The sequence below is a fragment of the Doryrhamphus excisus genome, linkage group LG1, assembly GCF_037039965.1.
Source record: "Doryrhamphus excisus strain RoL-2023G ecotype Guam linkage group LG1, RoL_Dexc_Guam_v1.1, whole genome shotgun sequence".
Lineage (NCBI taxonomy): Eukaryota > Metazoa > Chordata > Actinopteri > Syngnathiformes > Syngnathidae > Doryrhamphus > Doryrhamphus excisus.
The window spans coordinates 20,075,179-20,093,417 of record NC_136357.1 but is presented as its reverse complement, the minus strand read 5'-3'; the positions used below and the strand labels follow the sequence as shown (position 1 = coordinate 20,093,417).

The following is an 18,239-nucleotide window of genomic DNA, read 5'->3' as shown; positions in this document are numbered from 1 at the left end:
GGAGGTGGCGGGAGAGAGGAGGATGTTGGCTAAGCTATCACCCATGTTGGCGAATGACTCCCACCCCCATCGGGACATTTTGACAGCACTAGAGAGCTCCTTCAGCGATAGACTGCTTCACCCCAAGTGTGTGAAGGAGCGATATCGCAGGTCCTTTCTTCCTGCAGCTGTCAGGCTGTACAACCAGCACTGCTCCCAATAGACCTGTACACCGCTATGTACATCTGTGCGATACTTTGTTTTTTTGCATTCAGTATAGTTATTCCAGACTCCATTCACTGTGCAATATCTGATCAAGCTCCATGTGCAATATTAAGACTCTAAATGCAATATATTATGTTCTCTGTGAAGTATTTCTATAATGCCTCATATTAACTCACTTGCAAGATCTCAGTGTATAGACTGGTCACATATCTCATCTTGTTTCATATTATCTGCATACTGTATTTGTATATAACTCTGGGCAAAACTGTTGATTTTGTTAATATTTGGGTTGTTTATATTGTTTATTTTTCTATATTTTGCATTTTGTACTGCTTGACTGAGTCTGTACTCTTGCTGCTGCGCAACGCAAATTTCCTCATTGAGGGACGAATAAATATCTTATCATATCATATCTTATCTTATCTCTAGGCGCAGGCGTAGTGCACCTGCCCTGCGCCACGCCAACAGGGTGTGGCCAGCGCACTCTCCAAATTTTGTCAGCAGTGCAGTCTGGTGCAGCACTGCGCACCTACGCCTCATTCCCTCCCGTCGGCGCATGTGGAAAAGAGGGAGAAAAGAAGGTGTGAGAGGGTTTAACACAGCCGAGTGTAATCTCAACCAATCAAATGAACACCTCTCATTGCAGCTATCTGGGGTGCATCCAGCACAGCCACGGAGATGAGCAATGAGTGGGGGAGCTGTCTTGTGCTTTTTTTCTGGGGAGTTTTCACTTGTATGTTGATTAAACACACCCATCTCAGCGCAATCCAGTCGACCGCTGCACACAGTGGTGCGCTGGACCAAATTACCACTACACACACCACCCTGCACCACGTAATTAGAGCCCGTACTTGTACAACATACTGGAAGTTCCTGAGGGGTTCAGGGGTCCCAGACCCATAACCAGGCCCGAGCCCAGGGAGATACGGGCCGCCAAGGGATAGCACCCCCAGATCCCCCTCGACCACGGCGTCAGGGCTACAGCAGTGAGACAGATGGGCAAGGGGGGGAGGCCCATACACGAGCAAGTGGAGGGGGCGTGCAGGCGAGCAGTAAGGCGCCCCATCCTGCCGGCCGACACCCGCCGGGCAGCTCACCCCCGGAGAGGAAGAGCCACAGCTCCAAGCCACGGGGAGGTCAAGCACCAGAGCCGAGGAGTCAAGACCAGCGCAAGGCCACCAATGGTCCTCACCATCCACCGGGAGCCCCCCGCCCCTAGAACCAGAAGCACACCACCCACGTACCGGAGAACCATCCCCGACGAGCCCTAAGGCAAGGCTGGGAACGGGCAAAGACAGGGAAAATGATGCAGCAGAGCATAGAGACCAGTGGCAGCAGACACCCGGGAGAGCACCGTCCCCCCAGCAGGCCCGACTCCAAGGCGCATGCCCCCATCCCCACAAGCAAGATCAGGCCCCATCCCAACACACAGCCCGGTCCCCGCAGCAGCCACCACAGCGCAGCAATCCCAAGCCACCACCGTAGACTTCAGGCCACCAGCAGCATGGACCCCACTGCCCGGAGACCGCTGAACACAAGGGCACGTTGGTGTCCGCGACCCAGGACAGACCAAGGGAGGTAGCGCCAACCGCGTGCCTAGGGCAAGCCCCCGCGTCAGCTGGTTCCAGCGGGATCCTCAGGAAGGCGAGGCAGACCAGACCAAAATAGCAGCCCAGGGCACCCCGAGCGAGCCGCAAAGCCCCAGCAGCCAGCGGGCCAATCGCGGGGGTAGACAGAAGGCTCTCCGGTCCAGCTCGCTACGCCTGTGTGTGTGTAATGCACCAAAGGGCTGGCCCGTGTGTGGTGTATGTGTGTGTATGTATCATATGCAGTAATTAAAAAATGGAGGGAAGCTGAGCAATGGTGGGTCCCATGCCTGCCCAGACCCCCCCCCAGAACTGAGTGTCCAAGGTGCGGTTAAAATTGAAGGGTGACCAAGCCAGAGGATTGCCGAGGACAAAGGGGCATCCGCAAGGAAACCCCTCACCCCCGGCACAACCAGTTGCAGATCACCCTAAGGTCCTACATGTATATGAGGTGGTGCAGTGCAGCAGGGAGGACCGGGGCCCACACACACCCTGCACTACTGACCAACCGAGCTGTCAAGCCAGCCGCCTGGAGCAAGCCGTGGGCCACAGGACCGGCCACAAGCTGGTGGCCGAGATCAAGTCTGAATAAATATTGATTTTTGTTTTAGTGACACAGTATGAATTTAATTTATTCTGGTATCATACTCGTCACTCTACGTCACTCTAGTTTGTCCACATTATGTTTGAGTGACAGTGTAAGCTGTGTCAAAAATTGATATCTATCCATCCATCCATCCATCCATAGAAGCAATCGAAATGTGTTTTCTTTGGGATCACATTTTACCAATATGGTACAGTTTGCGTCTTCGTCTCTTGGATTGTCCCCATTGTCAAAACTTCTTTCATGAGGTGAACACTTTTCTGAGAAGCTGAAACTACAAGAAATGAAATAATTATATTTGTTATATACGCAACATATGAATAAATGGATAATGTCAGAAGTAATTACTGTGTACAAAAACCTCAAAAGGGACATGTTCCTTTGCTTTAGCAAAGTAATTTACATTATAAATGATGTTCATAGCATGCATGCAGTTTCAGACACTGACCAGGATCCATTCTTTGTTATGCCCCAAGGATGATTAGTTGGACATTCAGTGATTGTTGAGAGGCCTCTCAAGTCAAGAGGTGGGGGCCGAGCTGTGAACCAAGAAAGGACAAAAAGGACATGAATGTGGCCTGAAACATACGTATACTGTAGGTGCGATATCTGCATTTGCATCTACATCTATAATTTTTACCGAAGAAAAATCTATCCATTGTTCCACTCACCTCTCCTCAACCAAGGTTTGAGATGGCGGTGTATCGGAGGAGGGGCAAGCTCTGCCATTTGGCACACAAGAGGGCTGGGAGTCTTTGTGGTCATAATGTTGCCGTTTGTATCAAGGAGGCTGACAGGGCTCATCGGGATGTAACCATCACATTCAACAATGGTAATAGAGGAAGATGGGGAAGCCATAGGGATGCAGGACTCGTCTTGCTGACTTTGAACCTGTGTAGTATTTAAGAAGGACTGCTGAAAAAAAGTCATAAGGGAATCCAAATGTCAGTATTTCCTCCTACAGTATAATGGCCACGGGGCATCTATGACCAGGCTGCAGAGAATAATGGTAGGTGTGCTCTTTTCACGTGTGTGGATACCTGTTGGTTCCTTTTAACAGTCACAAATTGTTTTTAGGTCAGTGTTGAAATGTTTAACAGCGTTTGAGACAGTTGTACTATGTAAGCGTGTATACTATATCGCCAGTGGAGGGAGGTTCTATGACTTTGATGAGGGGAGTTGTGACAATTCAGTTTTGATGCCACCTCTCCTTAAGCTAGACCCAAATTAGAATATGGAAGACTTTATAGACTGAGCTGTTGTCTTACCAAATAATGAGTGTGCCTTCTGTTCCCTGTTGATCTGTTGTCAGCATCTCCTACAGAAAGATGCCATATGTTTTTTTATGCTCCCCTCCTATGCTGCCAAGATTACTTTCCATTTGACTTTCCTATCAGAGCATACCTATTTTGAAATGGTCCAAGCTCGACAAAGATGTCCTCCGGAGAAGTAGTGCTTCATGTTTTGGGAAATGCTGTGCACTCATTGCCCTAGGCCTGCGAATGCTTTCGTCGGATAGATGGTTAGGCTTAGGTGGCAGTGGAGGAGGTGTTTTTTGGTCATTTGCGGCCTCTAATGAAGCACAGGAGTAGGGTTTGTCGAACTGGAAGACACTTATGGCGCAGAGATGTAGCGGGGAGGAGGAGGAAGGCAGTGCCACGTCTGTACATGGGGCACTGAGAGGAAGGTTGCCCCACCTCCCATGTGTGGAAGGAGGTGGACTGAGGTGAAACTGAGAGGAGGAATCACTGCCAGGAGGTGATGGTACAATGTCCTTGAAAGGATCCTCCAATGACATCACTGAATTTGAAAAGCTGTCCTGTCTGCAGATGTGAGGAAGACAAAATCAAACATTTCACATCATTTTTTTCATTTTTTCTGTTGTAGCTTTTTGTAGCGCTTGTACTTGCCTACAAGTGCTTCCACTCCCTGTCCCACATTGTGAAAGAACAAGATAGTCTGGTGGATGACTACAATCCTGTTGACTTGACAGAGACGCTCTGTCAGAGCTGTCACTTGACGGCTGAAGCCATGTTGGGGTGCGAGGGAACCCTTCTTCTGAACTCCCTGTTGAGCAGTTGGATAGTGAACCACTAGGGCAGGGAGAGGTGTTCAAACTTTTATCACTGGGGCCCACATACAGAAATATCAAAGGATGTACGTATTATTACTTTATTATTATACCAATATATTTAGGTATCTATTAATTTTAGAAAAAGACTAAGCTGTTTTATTAATAGTTATTAGTAGAAGTGGTCCAATCGACCGGCCACAGATCGGTATGGGCCGATATCAGTGAAAAAGGACAGTATCGACATCGGCTGATACTAGCTTTAAAATGACGATGCCCTCCACCGATCAGCTCCGCCCCCACTGCAGTATTCAGAACAAGCACACGGCAGTGTGTGGGGGTGGTGCTTAAAAAAGCTTTAGACTGGTGCGACATTTGGGGCTGAACACTTGGCAGGGTATGGTGAGTTTGAGGCTTGCGGTGTGATCCTCTGTCAGGCAGTGTGGGCAAAATTTGGAGACGAGTACTGCCCCTGTCAGGATTGGGGAGCATGCAGACCATATATACTAGTACTTTAGTCAAAAAAAAGGAACCCAGGCGACCCAAATTAACATTTCAGGAAATACATCAACTTTGCACTTCAGGAAAAACATGAACAATAGGTAAAACAAATGAGAATTGTAATTTGATGTCTTTCGTTAATCTGTTTCCTGAAATGCCAATTTAGTTTGCTTTTTGTTTGTGTTTTCTGAAGTGTTATTTTGTTTTGAGTTTTAAAATGTGTTTCCTGAAACGCTAATTGGTTTAATTCATTCTTTCATTCATTTTCTAAGCCACGTAATCCTGGAGTCTTTCCCAGCTGACTTTGGATGAGAGGTGGGGTATACCCTGGTACCCTGGACTGGTTGCCAGCCAAATACAGGGCACGAAGAACCTTTCACACTCACATTCATACCTATGGGCAATTCATTCTATCAATTCACATTTCACATTGGAGGCTTTTCCAGCATGAAGGGCCTTGTTAAGGTGATGCCACAGCATCCCAATAGGACAATGAACAAGCCTTCGCCAAGTCCACAAAATACATGTAGACTGGTTGGGTAAACACCCATGCACTCTCAAGGACCCTGCCAATAGTGTACAGTTGGGCCGCAGTTCCACGACTTGGACGAAAACCACACTGCTGCTCCTGAATCAAAGATTCAACTATCCAGCAGATGCGCCTCTCCAGAACCCCTGAATAGAACTTACCAGGAAGGCTGAGAAGTATGATCTCATGAACACACCCTCCCTTTCTGCCAATTCAGAGGCACTGCCCCCGATGCCCACCCAATGCTGCAGAATTGTGTCAACCCAGACAAACCAAGACATTAAGGAACTCCAGACAGCTCTTAGGGGAGCTTTTTGAAAACCTTGGCAACCTCAATCCTATAGATAGGAGAGCCCAAGTATTCCTTCCACCAGTCCACAACATCTCGAACTGAGGTCAGCAGCACACCATCCCCACTATACACTGTGTGCAATACTGTCTGAGATGCATATAAACAGAAATGTTACACTGAGATATGAAAACTGCAGAAAACAAATTATTTCAGTAATCGTACTAATTTAGTGCATGGAAACGTACTGCACCTTCTGGCCACCATAGTGGTGAGAGTGACACCATGGTCGTGCACATAACATACATTATTTGCGTCTCTGAATCTACACCGAGAATTCACCAGCATCACCATTGTTGCTGTCTATATTCCACCAGATGCTAACTGTAAGCAAGCCCTGAATGTACTCTACCCTGCCATCGGTGACATACAAGCCACACACCCGGACAGCATGTTTATTGTTGCTGGAGACTTCAACCAGGCCAACATGAAGACCAAATTCCAAATTTTTACCAGCATGTGGATTTTGCTACCAGAGGGGAGAATACATTGGACTTGGTTTACACAAACATCAAGAAAGCATTCAAAGCAGTCCCCCGCCCCCACCTTGGCTCCTCAGACCATCTCTCTGGTATGCTAATTCCTGCATACCAGCCCCTGCTCACCAGAGGAAAGCCTGCTTTGAGGAAGGTGAGGGTGTGGCCAGAGGGAGCTACTATGTCTGCCCTGCAAGACTGCTTTGAGTGTACCGAATGGGACATGTTCAGAGAGGCTGCAACAGACAACCAGCAGACTAACGTGGGAGAGTATGCTGCATCTGAAGCAGGCTACATACAGTGGTGTATGGAGGAGGTTACAGTCACCAAGACGATCATCACACTGGCCAACCAGAAACCTTGGATGACTAAAGAGGTGCGTGAAAGACTGAGGGAACGCAATGTTGATTTCAAATCTGGTGATGTGTTGGCACTCAGATCAGCAAGGGCAAATCTGAACCGTGCCATCAGAGTAGCAAACCGTGCCCACAGTCAGAAGATCCAAAGCTTCTTCCAGGACCCATGCAACACCAGACAACTGTGGCAGGGCATCCAGTCTGTCACTGGCTACAAAGCCACACTTGCACCCTGCCAGAATAACATCAGCTTCCTCAATGAGCTAAATAACTTCTTTGGAAGGTTCGAGGCTCTAAACAACAACCCTGCAAGGAAGGCTATCCCCCACCTCGATGAAGAGGCAGTCAAGTTGGATACCGCTGCAGTGTGGAGAGTCCTGAGGAAGGTCGACGTGCTGAAAGCCGCAGGCCCCGACTCCATTCCAGGACGGCTGATCAAGGAATGTGCAGACAAGCTGGCCCACGATCTCACGGACATCTTCAACACTTCAACACTGGCCCAGGCTGTCGTCCCCCCATGTTTCAAGTCTGCCACAGTAATTCCAGTGCCCAAGAAATCCTCCATCGAATGTCTAAACGACTTTTGGCCCATTGCACTCATATCCACCATCATGAAATGCTTTGAGAGGGTGGTTAAGGACCATATCACCTCCAAACTCCCCCCATCACTTGACCCATTCCAATTTGCATACCAGCCAAACCGCTCCACTGAGGATGCCATCTCCACAGCTCTCCACCTGAGCCTGGAGCACCTGGAGAAGAGAAACACTCACGTATGGATGCTGTTCTTCGACTTCAGCTCAGCATCCAACACGATCATCCCCCAGGACCTGGTATGCAAGTTGGAGCCGCTGGGCCTCAAGACCTCCCCGTGCAACTGGCTGCTTAACTTCCTCACGAATAGAACCCAGTATGTCAGAGTGGGCAACAACACATCCAGTGTCATCTCCCTGAACACCGGCTCACCCCAGGGATGTGTTCTCAGCCCCCTGTTGTTTACCCTGATGACCCATGACTGTCGCCCCAGACACAGCAGCAACCACATCCTGAAGTATGCAGACGACACAACAGTTGTGGGCCTCATTCAGGACAACAACGAACTGGCTTACAGGGAGGAAGTGAAACACCTCATGGATTGGTGCAAGGCGAACAACCTGGTCCTGAACGTTGACAAAACAAAAGAGATCATCGTCGATTTCAGGAGATCCAGACCCAGCCATACTCCACTCTGCATCAACGACACAGCCGTAGAAGTTGTGAGGGCAACCAAGTACTTGGGGGTGCACATCACAGACAACCTCGGCTGGTCACTCCACGCCTCCTCTCTGGCAAAGAAGGCACAGCAGCGACTGCACTTCCTGCGGCGGATGAGAAGAGCCTCCCTCTCCCCTCCTATCCTGACCACTTTCTACAGAGGGACCATCGAGAGCCTGCTGACCAGCTGCATCTCCGTCTGGTCTGGAAGCTGCAAGGCCTCGGACTGGATGTTACTGCAGAGAGTGGTGAGGACAGCGTAGAAGATCATTGGGACCCCGCTCCCCCCCATTAAGGACATAGCAAACACCCGCTGCGTATCAAGAGCCCGTCGGATCTACTCTGACCCCACACACCCCCAGCATGGACTGTTTTCTCGCCTGGCGTCAGGGAGAAGTCTCTGCAGCATCCGCTGGAGAACAACCAGGTTTAGAGACTTCCCCCTGGCCATCAGACTGCTCAATGCCAAATAAGCCCCTCTACCTGCCCATACGCACAACCAAAACTTTAAATTATTGTTATTTATTCTAAATTATTTCAATTATTTGTACAAATTACTGTTTACGCTGTACATTGTTGTTCATATTTGATGTCATCTATTTGTTCTCCACATCATTATTTATTATTTATTATTACACGGGAGACAGGCAACGACATTTCGTTGGCTATTTCACTGCTGTGTTATTGTGCAATGACAATAAAGAAAGTCTATGTTTATGTCTATGTCTATGAATCAATAAAAATGCATTGGATTGCATTTGGATGATGTCAGCGCTTCTGGTTCATGACTGGCTCTTAATGAACCAATCACAATCCAGAAATTACATTTTACAGCTTGTTCCTTGATTGCATGAAAGCTGACAAGATAATCATGCCGCATGATGGATTAAAAGATGCAAACGTGAGTACTCATTTGCCATTAAAAATGCATTGGTGCGCACATGTAGAAAAACATATTAAAAAAACGACAACAATGCAGCGCAGCCCACTGTCAGCAGGGACCAGTCAGACCGTTAAGGCGCTCTCACAGCCTCATAAAGTTAGTAATCACAGGAATGGCTGAGTCTGCCTCCACCATTAATTTCTTGTACATTAAGCAGTAAAAATACCCTACATAGACAGTAAATAAGCATATCAATGTAACTGGCACGTAAATTTTGAATCATAATTAATTTAATTTTGCTGACTTTTAGCATTATACCATCAAATTAATGTCACATTTATATGTTTCTTAATATAGTCCAAGTTGTGTGATCGGTTTCTTTTACTATCAATTCATTATGAGGAGCGCAGAGTGATATTCTTCCTTTCTTTTGGTGTATTTCCTCCTTTTTGGAAGAAACAATCACAACTCTTAGAAAACTGCACACCCCCTCGCTAAGATAAAACATTTCTGTCCTCTCGTTGCTCAGAGTTGCGCTCACAAAGTTCCATAATCACTTTTAAGCTAAGATTCCTTGCTAGGAATTTTAGGCTTAGTTTTCTGAGCTTTCTGAGAGGAAGCTTTGTGAATACAGGCCCAGGTGAAAATGTCGTGTGCTAGGCAGGTCAGCCTATAGTGAAACACAAAACAGTTACTTACGATGTCCTTTCTCATTGGGATGCTGACTGGTGGAATAACATCAGTAGTATCTTTCAGCACAAGACATGTCTTTCTAGTTGAGCTGGTAAGTTCAAAATAATTTTCAGTTTAAAAAAAATTGCTCAGAACAAACGAGCATCTTAGTGAGTCTTCGTAGCGAGGTCGTCTGGTCTAAGTTGAAAGCTGGTATCCCTCAGTCTGTCCTGTTGGTTTGTTGGTAGCTTGTGGAATCTCAAAGTTGACCAACTATTAGGCATATTGCCACAACCTTCAACAATACATGTGAGGCATGATTTATAACCTTGCGTTACCTTTCCAAACTAACAACACAGTACCAGCACCATTAACTAGCGTTACTAGGGAGTAGCTTGTGGCATTGTGAGTGATGCTGAGACGTCACAATGCACATAGTGAGGCGTTGTGGCACCAGAAATATAGTACTTGGTGTTAGCTGCTGCAATAACAATGTGGGTGTAGCTTGGTTAATATACAGGTTAGTTATGGAAATGGACCACTGCTGCCGACATACTGGGTTAAGTTTTTTTTAGGGCTTAAAGGGGACCTCCTATGCTTTTTCCACTTCTGGCCTATAAATGCAGTTCGAATGTTGTATTCTCGTGTTAAACAATGCCAAAGTTTAAGATAATGAGGTGTATTTGGAAGTGAGCGCTGAAAGAAGTTTGGGGTGGCTCAAAAACGCTGGGTTTCAGAAGGTGGAGTAAAACTGCCAGATGTCACAGAGGAGCAGACTTCCTTATATGGGCGTGGCTGTAAGCCAGATAAGCTCTCTCTCCCTACCCTCCCCCAAACTCTGCTCCTCTGTTTACTTGCTAGCAATGGCTCGTAAGGGAAGCCACAGTTGTTTACAATTCCTAAAGACGCCACCATCACACACAAGTGGTGGGAGTTCCTGATTCCCTACCAGCAAAAGAAATTTGAATCTGACAACGCCATTTCACACTGGACTGTTTTGTGAACATGGGCCATTATGCAGCTGGACGAGCCAACTTGCCAACTTGCTGAACCCCAACGCCTTTCCAACGTTACTTGGTCGTGTGGAAGAGTCAGAAGAGCAAGCAGTAAGTAACAATTTATCAATGTCCTAAGTGTGTTTATTTTATGTAAGTCATGGAGAAAAAGCGTTACAGGGAGTGGGGTTGCTAATAGCCGTTTCCCACTACAATTAGTGGCCACCTTAGACGTTACTGATGCTGTAGAAAACATGCTATAATGTAAAGCTACTTACCATTGAGAGACATCTTGAAGTAACCTCTATTCCTGAGAAATTTGGGACTGTCCGGACTTTGGAAATTCAACACATACGTATGTTAAAAACCGACATTTTGAAAAGATACATCGCCATTTATTATCAACTCCTATACCATTCGCAGCTAGTGGCACAAATCGGAGGTCTTAGTCTTTAGTCTTTTTGTTTTTAATAGTGCACTTCCCCTTTAAATATCCACTTGTTTTAATAATTTTATGACTATATTAAAAAAGAAAAATCACAACCGGATAACAAAATTATTGACCTATTTACTGGGGCCTCTATCACTCATCAAGTTCTCCCCCCTTTTACGGCGGCCCTGCTTGCCACTACTAGGCATCTGTAAGACATTGCCTGCAAGTCAGATTCTGACATGACAGTGAAAAAAAGCTATTTTCTCATTCCGTTTGGCAGTGGAACATTTTTATCTTCTTGCTTTGTCTGTCTTTCCCACTCAGTTTCAAACGAATTATTAAGTTCAGGACAGGGTATCCCGCAATCTATTTTTATTTGTGAAAGTCTAAAAATATAATGCATAATGTCAACATAAAACATGTATGTACCTAACTGTCTTGTACTTCTTAGCTTGAACACTAGGTGGTGTCCTGAATAAGGTAGTGCCTCAAGAAAGCGATCACTGAATTTCACTATTTCAGGGGTGTACAATGTGTGGTCTGGAGCCATTGGAAGCCCACTGCTTCTTTTTGGTTGGGCCACAGCAAATGGTACCAATAAAATTAAACAAAAGAAACAGCAAAAAGGGGGGAAATAGAGCTAACGGCACCATCCATCCATTTTCTATGCTGCTCATCCTTACTATAGTAGTGGGGGGTATTCTGGAGCCAACCTCAGCTGACTTTGGGCGAGAGGTGGGGTACACCCTGGACTGGTCACCAGCCAATCACAGGGCACATATAGACAAACAACCATTCACACTCACATTCATACCGATGGACTAACATGCATGTTTCTGAATGCAACATGTAAATTCCACACAGAGATGACCAAGACTTGAACCCGAGTCTTCCCAATCTCCTGCCTGTGTGTGGCCAACATGCTAACCACTGGGCCACCATGTGGCCCCTAAAGGCAACTTGTAAAGAAAAAAATGTTGGGTGTAGTGGTTAACATTCTGGACTTTGGAACGGGCGCCTTGGGTTCGAATCTCCACTAGTTAGCATCATCGGTATTCGTCAGGAAGGGCATCCAGAACATAACGGGCTCAAGCCAAAAATCAGTATGCAGATCAAAAAGATCCGCTGTGGCAACTCTGTAATCAGGAAAAAGCAGAAAGAAACAAAAAAACAAGAAACAGAGCTTTCTCTTTAATGATACTGTTGAGTTGGACCTCTTTACAAAATATATCATAAATATATAAAATATTTTATAAAAATACATCCGCATCCTCTGACTTTTGAGTATGCGGCCCTCAGGAGAAAAGGTTTGGACACCCCTGGTTTAGAATAAATAAATTGGGGACTATCTAGCTTGATAGTTTGCTATTGTTAATCCCATGGCCTTTGCAAAACTGGGCCACTGTGTGGCCCCTAAAGGCAACTTGTAAAGAAAAAAATGTTGGGTGTAGTGGTTAGCATTCTGGACTTTGGAACGGGCGCCTTGGGTTCGAATCTCCACTAGTTAGCATCATCGGTATTCGTCAGGAAGGGCATCCAGAACATAACGGGCTCAAGCCAAAAATCAGTATGCAGATCAAAAAGATCCGCTGTGGCAACTCTGTAATCAGGAAAAAGCAGAAAGAAACAAAAAAACAAGAAACAGAGCTTTCGCTTTAATGATACTGTTGAGTTGGACCTCTTTACAAAATATATCATAAATATATAAAATATTTTATAAAAATACATCCGCATCCTCTGACTTTTGAGTTTAGAATAAATAAATTGGGGACTATCTAGCTTGATAGTTTGCTATTGTTAATCCCATGGCCTTTGCAAAACTGGTGCGCAATGTGGTGTAAACAAATCTAGCAGTATTATTGGTATGTATGGCTTATGTTTGACTGGCTGTCCCATATACCAAGTGACGGTATATGGTAAGGATGGATGATAGGCTGATGTTGATCTTTTTTTAAACACTGCTTTGCAATCGACCCACAGTATGTTCAAGATACTACAACAACAAGGAACTTTCCCAATGCTAACAGTTAGTTGTCTCATTATTGCTTAATCATATCTACTATGGTAGGTAACATGAGTATAACCCCTGGGCTCACACATAACGGCTGTGGTCCTGATCCAGTCCATCACGCCGCAAAGTGCCATTCACATTAACTCCGGTAGGCACTGCGGCAAGCGGCATTCTGGCTATCACAAGAGCAGATGTTCACACGATAACTAGCGTTGTATACAGGAAGTTCTTACAACAATAGCCGTATTTGCCTGCACATCTGTGGTTTCATAGATTTCTGTGTTTTTTGCCGCCTCTTGACTTCATACAACGATTAAGTACAAAAACACATGTATTTTCATGTTTATCATTATTAAATTGACGAGAGTGTTTCGACATCTGTGATGCCTGCAGCGGCCGATGCAGCCAGACCAGCACTGCACAGACCTAGTGTGAGCCTACAACATTTCAATATTATTTCAATATTATGGAATGCTTTTTTTTTTTTTTTTAAGCGCAAGATGGCGCCGCGGACGGCTGCCTCGGTGTGTTGGTGCGCATTGTTTTGCTTTGTTTTATGTTATAAAACTGTTTTTTGCGCCGATACCGGGAGCTCTTTCACCAGGGAAGAGCTCATGAACATCAGGGGAGCAACACCAGGGGATTTATTTCCGAAATTTCTGCTTCCAACAGCGGAAATTTTGGATATATTGGTCAAAGGTGCGCTCCCCCTTTCACACGCAGCAAAACGCCGGAGGAGAGGAAAACGCTCGTGCGCCTTCGTCAGCAGGGATTACGCACGTCGCTACCCGGGATATTTCTCTCTAACATGCGTTCACTTCCCAACAAACTAGATGAGCTACAACTGCTGTTGGGAAAAAACAGGGACTTCTCTTCATCTGCGGTTTTGTGCTTTATTGAGACGTGGCTCTGTGGATTAATACCGGACTCTACGCTGCAGCTGGCTGGCTTCCAACTGCATCGTGCGGACAGAGACACAGAACTTTCCGGCAAAACTAAAGGTGGAGGAATCTGTTTCTACATTAACAGTGGTTGGTGCAACGATGTGACAGTGATCCAGCAGCACTGTTCTCCTGACCTGGAATCTTTCACCATTAACTGCAAGCCTTTTTATTCACCCCGTGAGTTCGCTTCATTCATTCTGGTTGGCGTCTACATCCCGCCGCAGGCCAACGTGCAGGACGCACAGCGCATGCTCGCCGACCAGATACTGTGTGTCGAGCGGACCAACCCGGACTCCTTAGTTATTGTCCTTGTTGACTTTAACAAAGGCAACCTCACTCACAAACTCCCTAAATACAAACAGTTCATCAAATTCCCGACCAGAGAGGAGAATATTCTGGATCACTGTTACACTACAGTCAGGGATGCTTATCACGCCGTCCCCCGTGCTGCTCTGGGACTCTCTGACCACATCATGGTCCACCTGATTCCTACGTACAGGCAGAAACTAAAGCTCTGCAAACCTGTAGTGAGGCCATCAAGGAAGTGGACCAGTGAGGCTGTGGAGGATCTCCAGGCGTGTTTGGACTCCACTGACTGGGATGTGTTCAGGACTGCTACCAACAGTCTGGATGAGTACACAGAGGCTGTGACGTCCTACATCAGTTTCTGTGAGGACTGCTGCGTTCCATCACGCACCAGGGTAAGTTACAACAACGACAAACCCTGGTTCACAGCCAAACTCAGACATTTAAGGTTGGCGAAGGAGGAGGCCTTCAGGAGTGGCGACAAAAACAAGTACAAAGAGTCGAAGTACAAGTTTAGCAAGGTGGTGAAAGAGGCCAAAAGACTGTACTCTGAGAAGCTCCAACGCCAATTCTCAGCTAACGACTCTGCGTCTGCCTGGAAAGGGCTCAGGCAGATCACCAACTACAAGCCTAAAGCCCCCCACTCCAACGATCGACGCCTAGCCAACGACCTGAACGAGTTCTACTGCCGCTTTGAAAGACAAAAGGACTGTCCAGCAACCATCCCCCTCGACACCTTCCAACAGCTCCAGCTCCAGCCATCTCCACCAAGACCTGCCTTAATGGCCCTCCCCTCCCCCTCCTCACCCACCTCAGTGACAACTCTTTCCATCCACGAGAGAGATGTAAACAAACTCTTCAGGAGACAGAACCCCCGGAAAGCAGCTGGATCGGACTCTGTGTCTCCGTCCGCCTTGAAGCACTGCGCTGATCAGCTGTCTCCAGTGTTCACAGAGATTTTCAACACCTCACTGGAGACATGCCACGTGCCTGCCTGCTTCAAGACTGCAACCATCATCCCTGTTCCCAAAAAGCCAAGGACCACAGGACTTAATGACTTCAGACCTGTCGCCCTGACCTCCGTGGTCATGAAGTCCTTTGAGCGCCTTGCGCTCTCACACCTCAAAGTCATCACCGACCCTCTCCTAGACCCCCTGCAGTTTGCCTACAGAGCCAACAGGTCTGTAGACGATGCAGTCAACTTGGCCCTCCACTACATCCTCCAGCACCTGGACTCCGCAGGAACCTACGCTAGGATCCTGTTCGTGGACTTCAGCTCTGCATTCAACACCATCCTCCCAACTCTGCTCCAGGAGAAGCTCTCCCAGCTGAGCGTGCCTGACTCCACCTGCAGGTGGATTACAGACTTCCTGTCTGACAGGAAACAGTGTGTGAAGCTGGGGAAACACTTCTCTGATACAAGAACCATCAGCACCGGATCCCCCCAGGGCTGCGTTCTTTCTCCTCTGCTCTTCTCCCTGTACACAAACAGTTGTACCTCCAGTCACCAATCTGTCAAGCTCCTTAAGTTTGCGGACGACACCACCCTCATCGGACTCATCTCTGATGGTGACGAGTCCGCCTACAGGTGGGAGGTTGACCATCTGGCGACTTGGTGCAACCTGAACAACCTGGAGCTCAACGCCCTAAAAACAGTGGAGATGGTTGTGGACAGCAGGAAGAACTCAGCCACTCCTGTCCCCATCACCCTCTGTGACTCTACAATTGACATTGTGGAGTCCTCCCGCTTCCTGGGTACCATAATCTCCCAGGACCTCAAGTGGGAGCTGAACATCAGCTCCCTCATCAAGAAGGCTCAGCAGAGGATGTACTTCCTACGGCAGCTGAAGAAATTCAGCCTGCCAAAGACAATGATGGTGCACTTCTACACCTCCATCATTGAGTCCATCGTCACCTCCTCCATCACCATCTGGTACGCTGCTGCCACTGCTAAGGACAAAGGCAAGCTGCAGCGTGTCATTCGGTCTGCAGAGAAGGTGATTGGCTGCAATCTCCCGTCCCTCCAGGATCTGTACGCCTCCAGGACCCTGAGGCGTGCAGAAAGGATTGTGGCCGATCCCTCTCACCCCGGACACAGACTCTTCGAGACGCTCCCCTCTGGCAGGAGGCTGCGGTCCATCAGGACCAAAACCTCACGCCACAAGAACAGTTTCTTCCCGTCTGCTGTCAGCCTCATCAACAAGGCCCGGAACCTCACCTGACACTCTTCACACCCCACCTCTGCCTCATTCTGCCACTTTGACACTTTCACTATATGCGTTACATTAACGCTCAGTTTGGACTTTTAGGAAAAACAATCAGACTGCACTTCCGGAATAACAACCAAAAAACAGACTGTGTACATATATGTATACTGTTATTCTGTATATTTTGCACGTATTTTCATATTTTGTATTTTTCATTCTTTTTTAATAGATGTGTCTGCACCAACTATACCAAAACAAATTCCTAGTATGTGTTTGACCATACATGGCAATAAACCTTTTCTGATTCTGATTCTGATTCTGATGCTTCTGGTGGCCACAACGAATCTGGTGTGGTAAAGGTGACTATAGGGATGTTATTTATTTCTGCAAGGCTCTCTATGCTCTAAATATGAAAATATTCATTCATTCATTCATTTTCTACCGCTTTTTCCTCACGAGGGTTGATCAATATTGTTATTTGCGGAAATGCATCTATCGCAGTAGACTGTGGAACCAATTAACCTTGATAAAGGAGGGACGAATTAATGTCAACAGCTATTACAATGAATAATAACACAATTATTAGTTTGGTGACCTTTGTTCTGTATCTGTACTGTACAACCGTACAATGCTGTATGTTTTCACATGTGATGTTTTCACATGGTCAAGTGAAACAGTGTGAAAATGATATTTTACCTGCTTCCTCTTGGCTGCCAAAATGGCAAATGTGACTGATACTGCTGATCCAGATGTTCATCTCCTCTTGAGTCTTGGCTACCAAGTAGAAAATGCGAGCAGAGGTCTTCACAACAAAGAGATGCTTCTCTCCAAAGTCTCGCTTGATCCCAAGCTGACCGTTGAGTATTTCCACCTCACACTCTTTCAGGTCAATGGTGCGGATTGGCTTTTTGGAACTCTTACTCTGATAGTACTCCAACACATCAGGGTTGCCACTCATGCGGCCTCTTCGCAGGACAAACCAACGCTTTCTCCATGCCTGAGGGAGAGAACAAGAATTGTAAATAAAATTTGAGTACAGATATTGATGTTATTGTTCCCCCAAGCTCCTCCTCCCTATCATTACTATTTTCATCATGACCAGTCATGGGAACTGGATCACAGCTTATTTGGCAGCTTTAAATTGAATTGTTTGCTTGTGATATGCTCACGAAGCAGAACCTTTGCTCAAATTCCCCCCAAAGAAGAGGAAGTTGACTGTATTCAACAGAAAACCTTGAACACCAAGAGACAAAGAAGCACTTATGCAGAATTGATGACGGCTGTCTCATCCTGATAATGTCATACTATATTACTATTCTATTCACATCAGATTTACTGTACATGTTTTAGACGACTCCTGAGACCTTGGTGCATTTGGGATGTGCTTCAGTCATTTTGGAAAATGTATAAGAACATTAACACTGCACGACAGCAATCACGTTTTGTCCCACTTGGTTTTGTGGTTTCTTTCTCATCAACGTTTTTCTTTGTGGGTAATCTGCATCTGCACATGTCGGTTAGTACTAGGAAATGATAAAACACATCGCAAATACTGCAAACATTTATTGGCAAATAACTACACTGATCAACTCACCTTTTAACAGTTTTGAATACTGATTTGTGTGTTTTTATATTAGAAGGTGGCTTGTTGGTTTGTTTTTGCGTGCAGTTGCTCTCACAGTTAGTAGGGTTGCATCGTCAAAAGAGTGTAACATAACGCTTATCCTTACCAAAGTGGCACCCTAAGCAAGATTTTATAGGGCAAACCCCCTCCATCTGCAATTTACATACGCTTACAAAAGAAATTGAAGGGCATTGTTGTGACGGTTGTCAAATAAATGGTAATGGTAATGGTAAT

At 46.3% G+C, this 18,239-nt stretch overlaps 1 protein-coding gene across 1 annotated transcript in view; it reads right to left on the bottom strand.

The window, feature by feature from the left end:
• Window positions 1–18,239, bottom strand: part of LOC131132043 (GRB2-associated-binding protein 3) — a 59,290-nt gene that overhangs the window by 9,251 nt on the left and 31,800 nt on the right. The window contains 7 exon segments of the mRNA XM_078791740.1: window positions 2,578–2,668; window positions 2,843–2,933; window positions 3,066–3,285; window positions 3,663–3,712; window positions 3,799–4,213; window positions 4,301–4,461; window positions 17,078–17,378. Of these exon segments, the coding sequence (XP_078647866.1) occupies window positions 2,578–2,668; window positions 2,843–2,933; window positions 3,066–3,285; window positions 3,663–3,712; window positions 3,799–4,213; window positions 4,301–4,461; window positions 17,078–17,378 (1,329 nt within the window).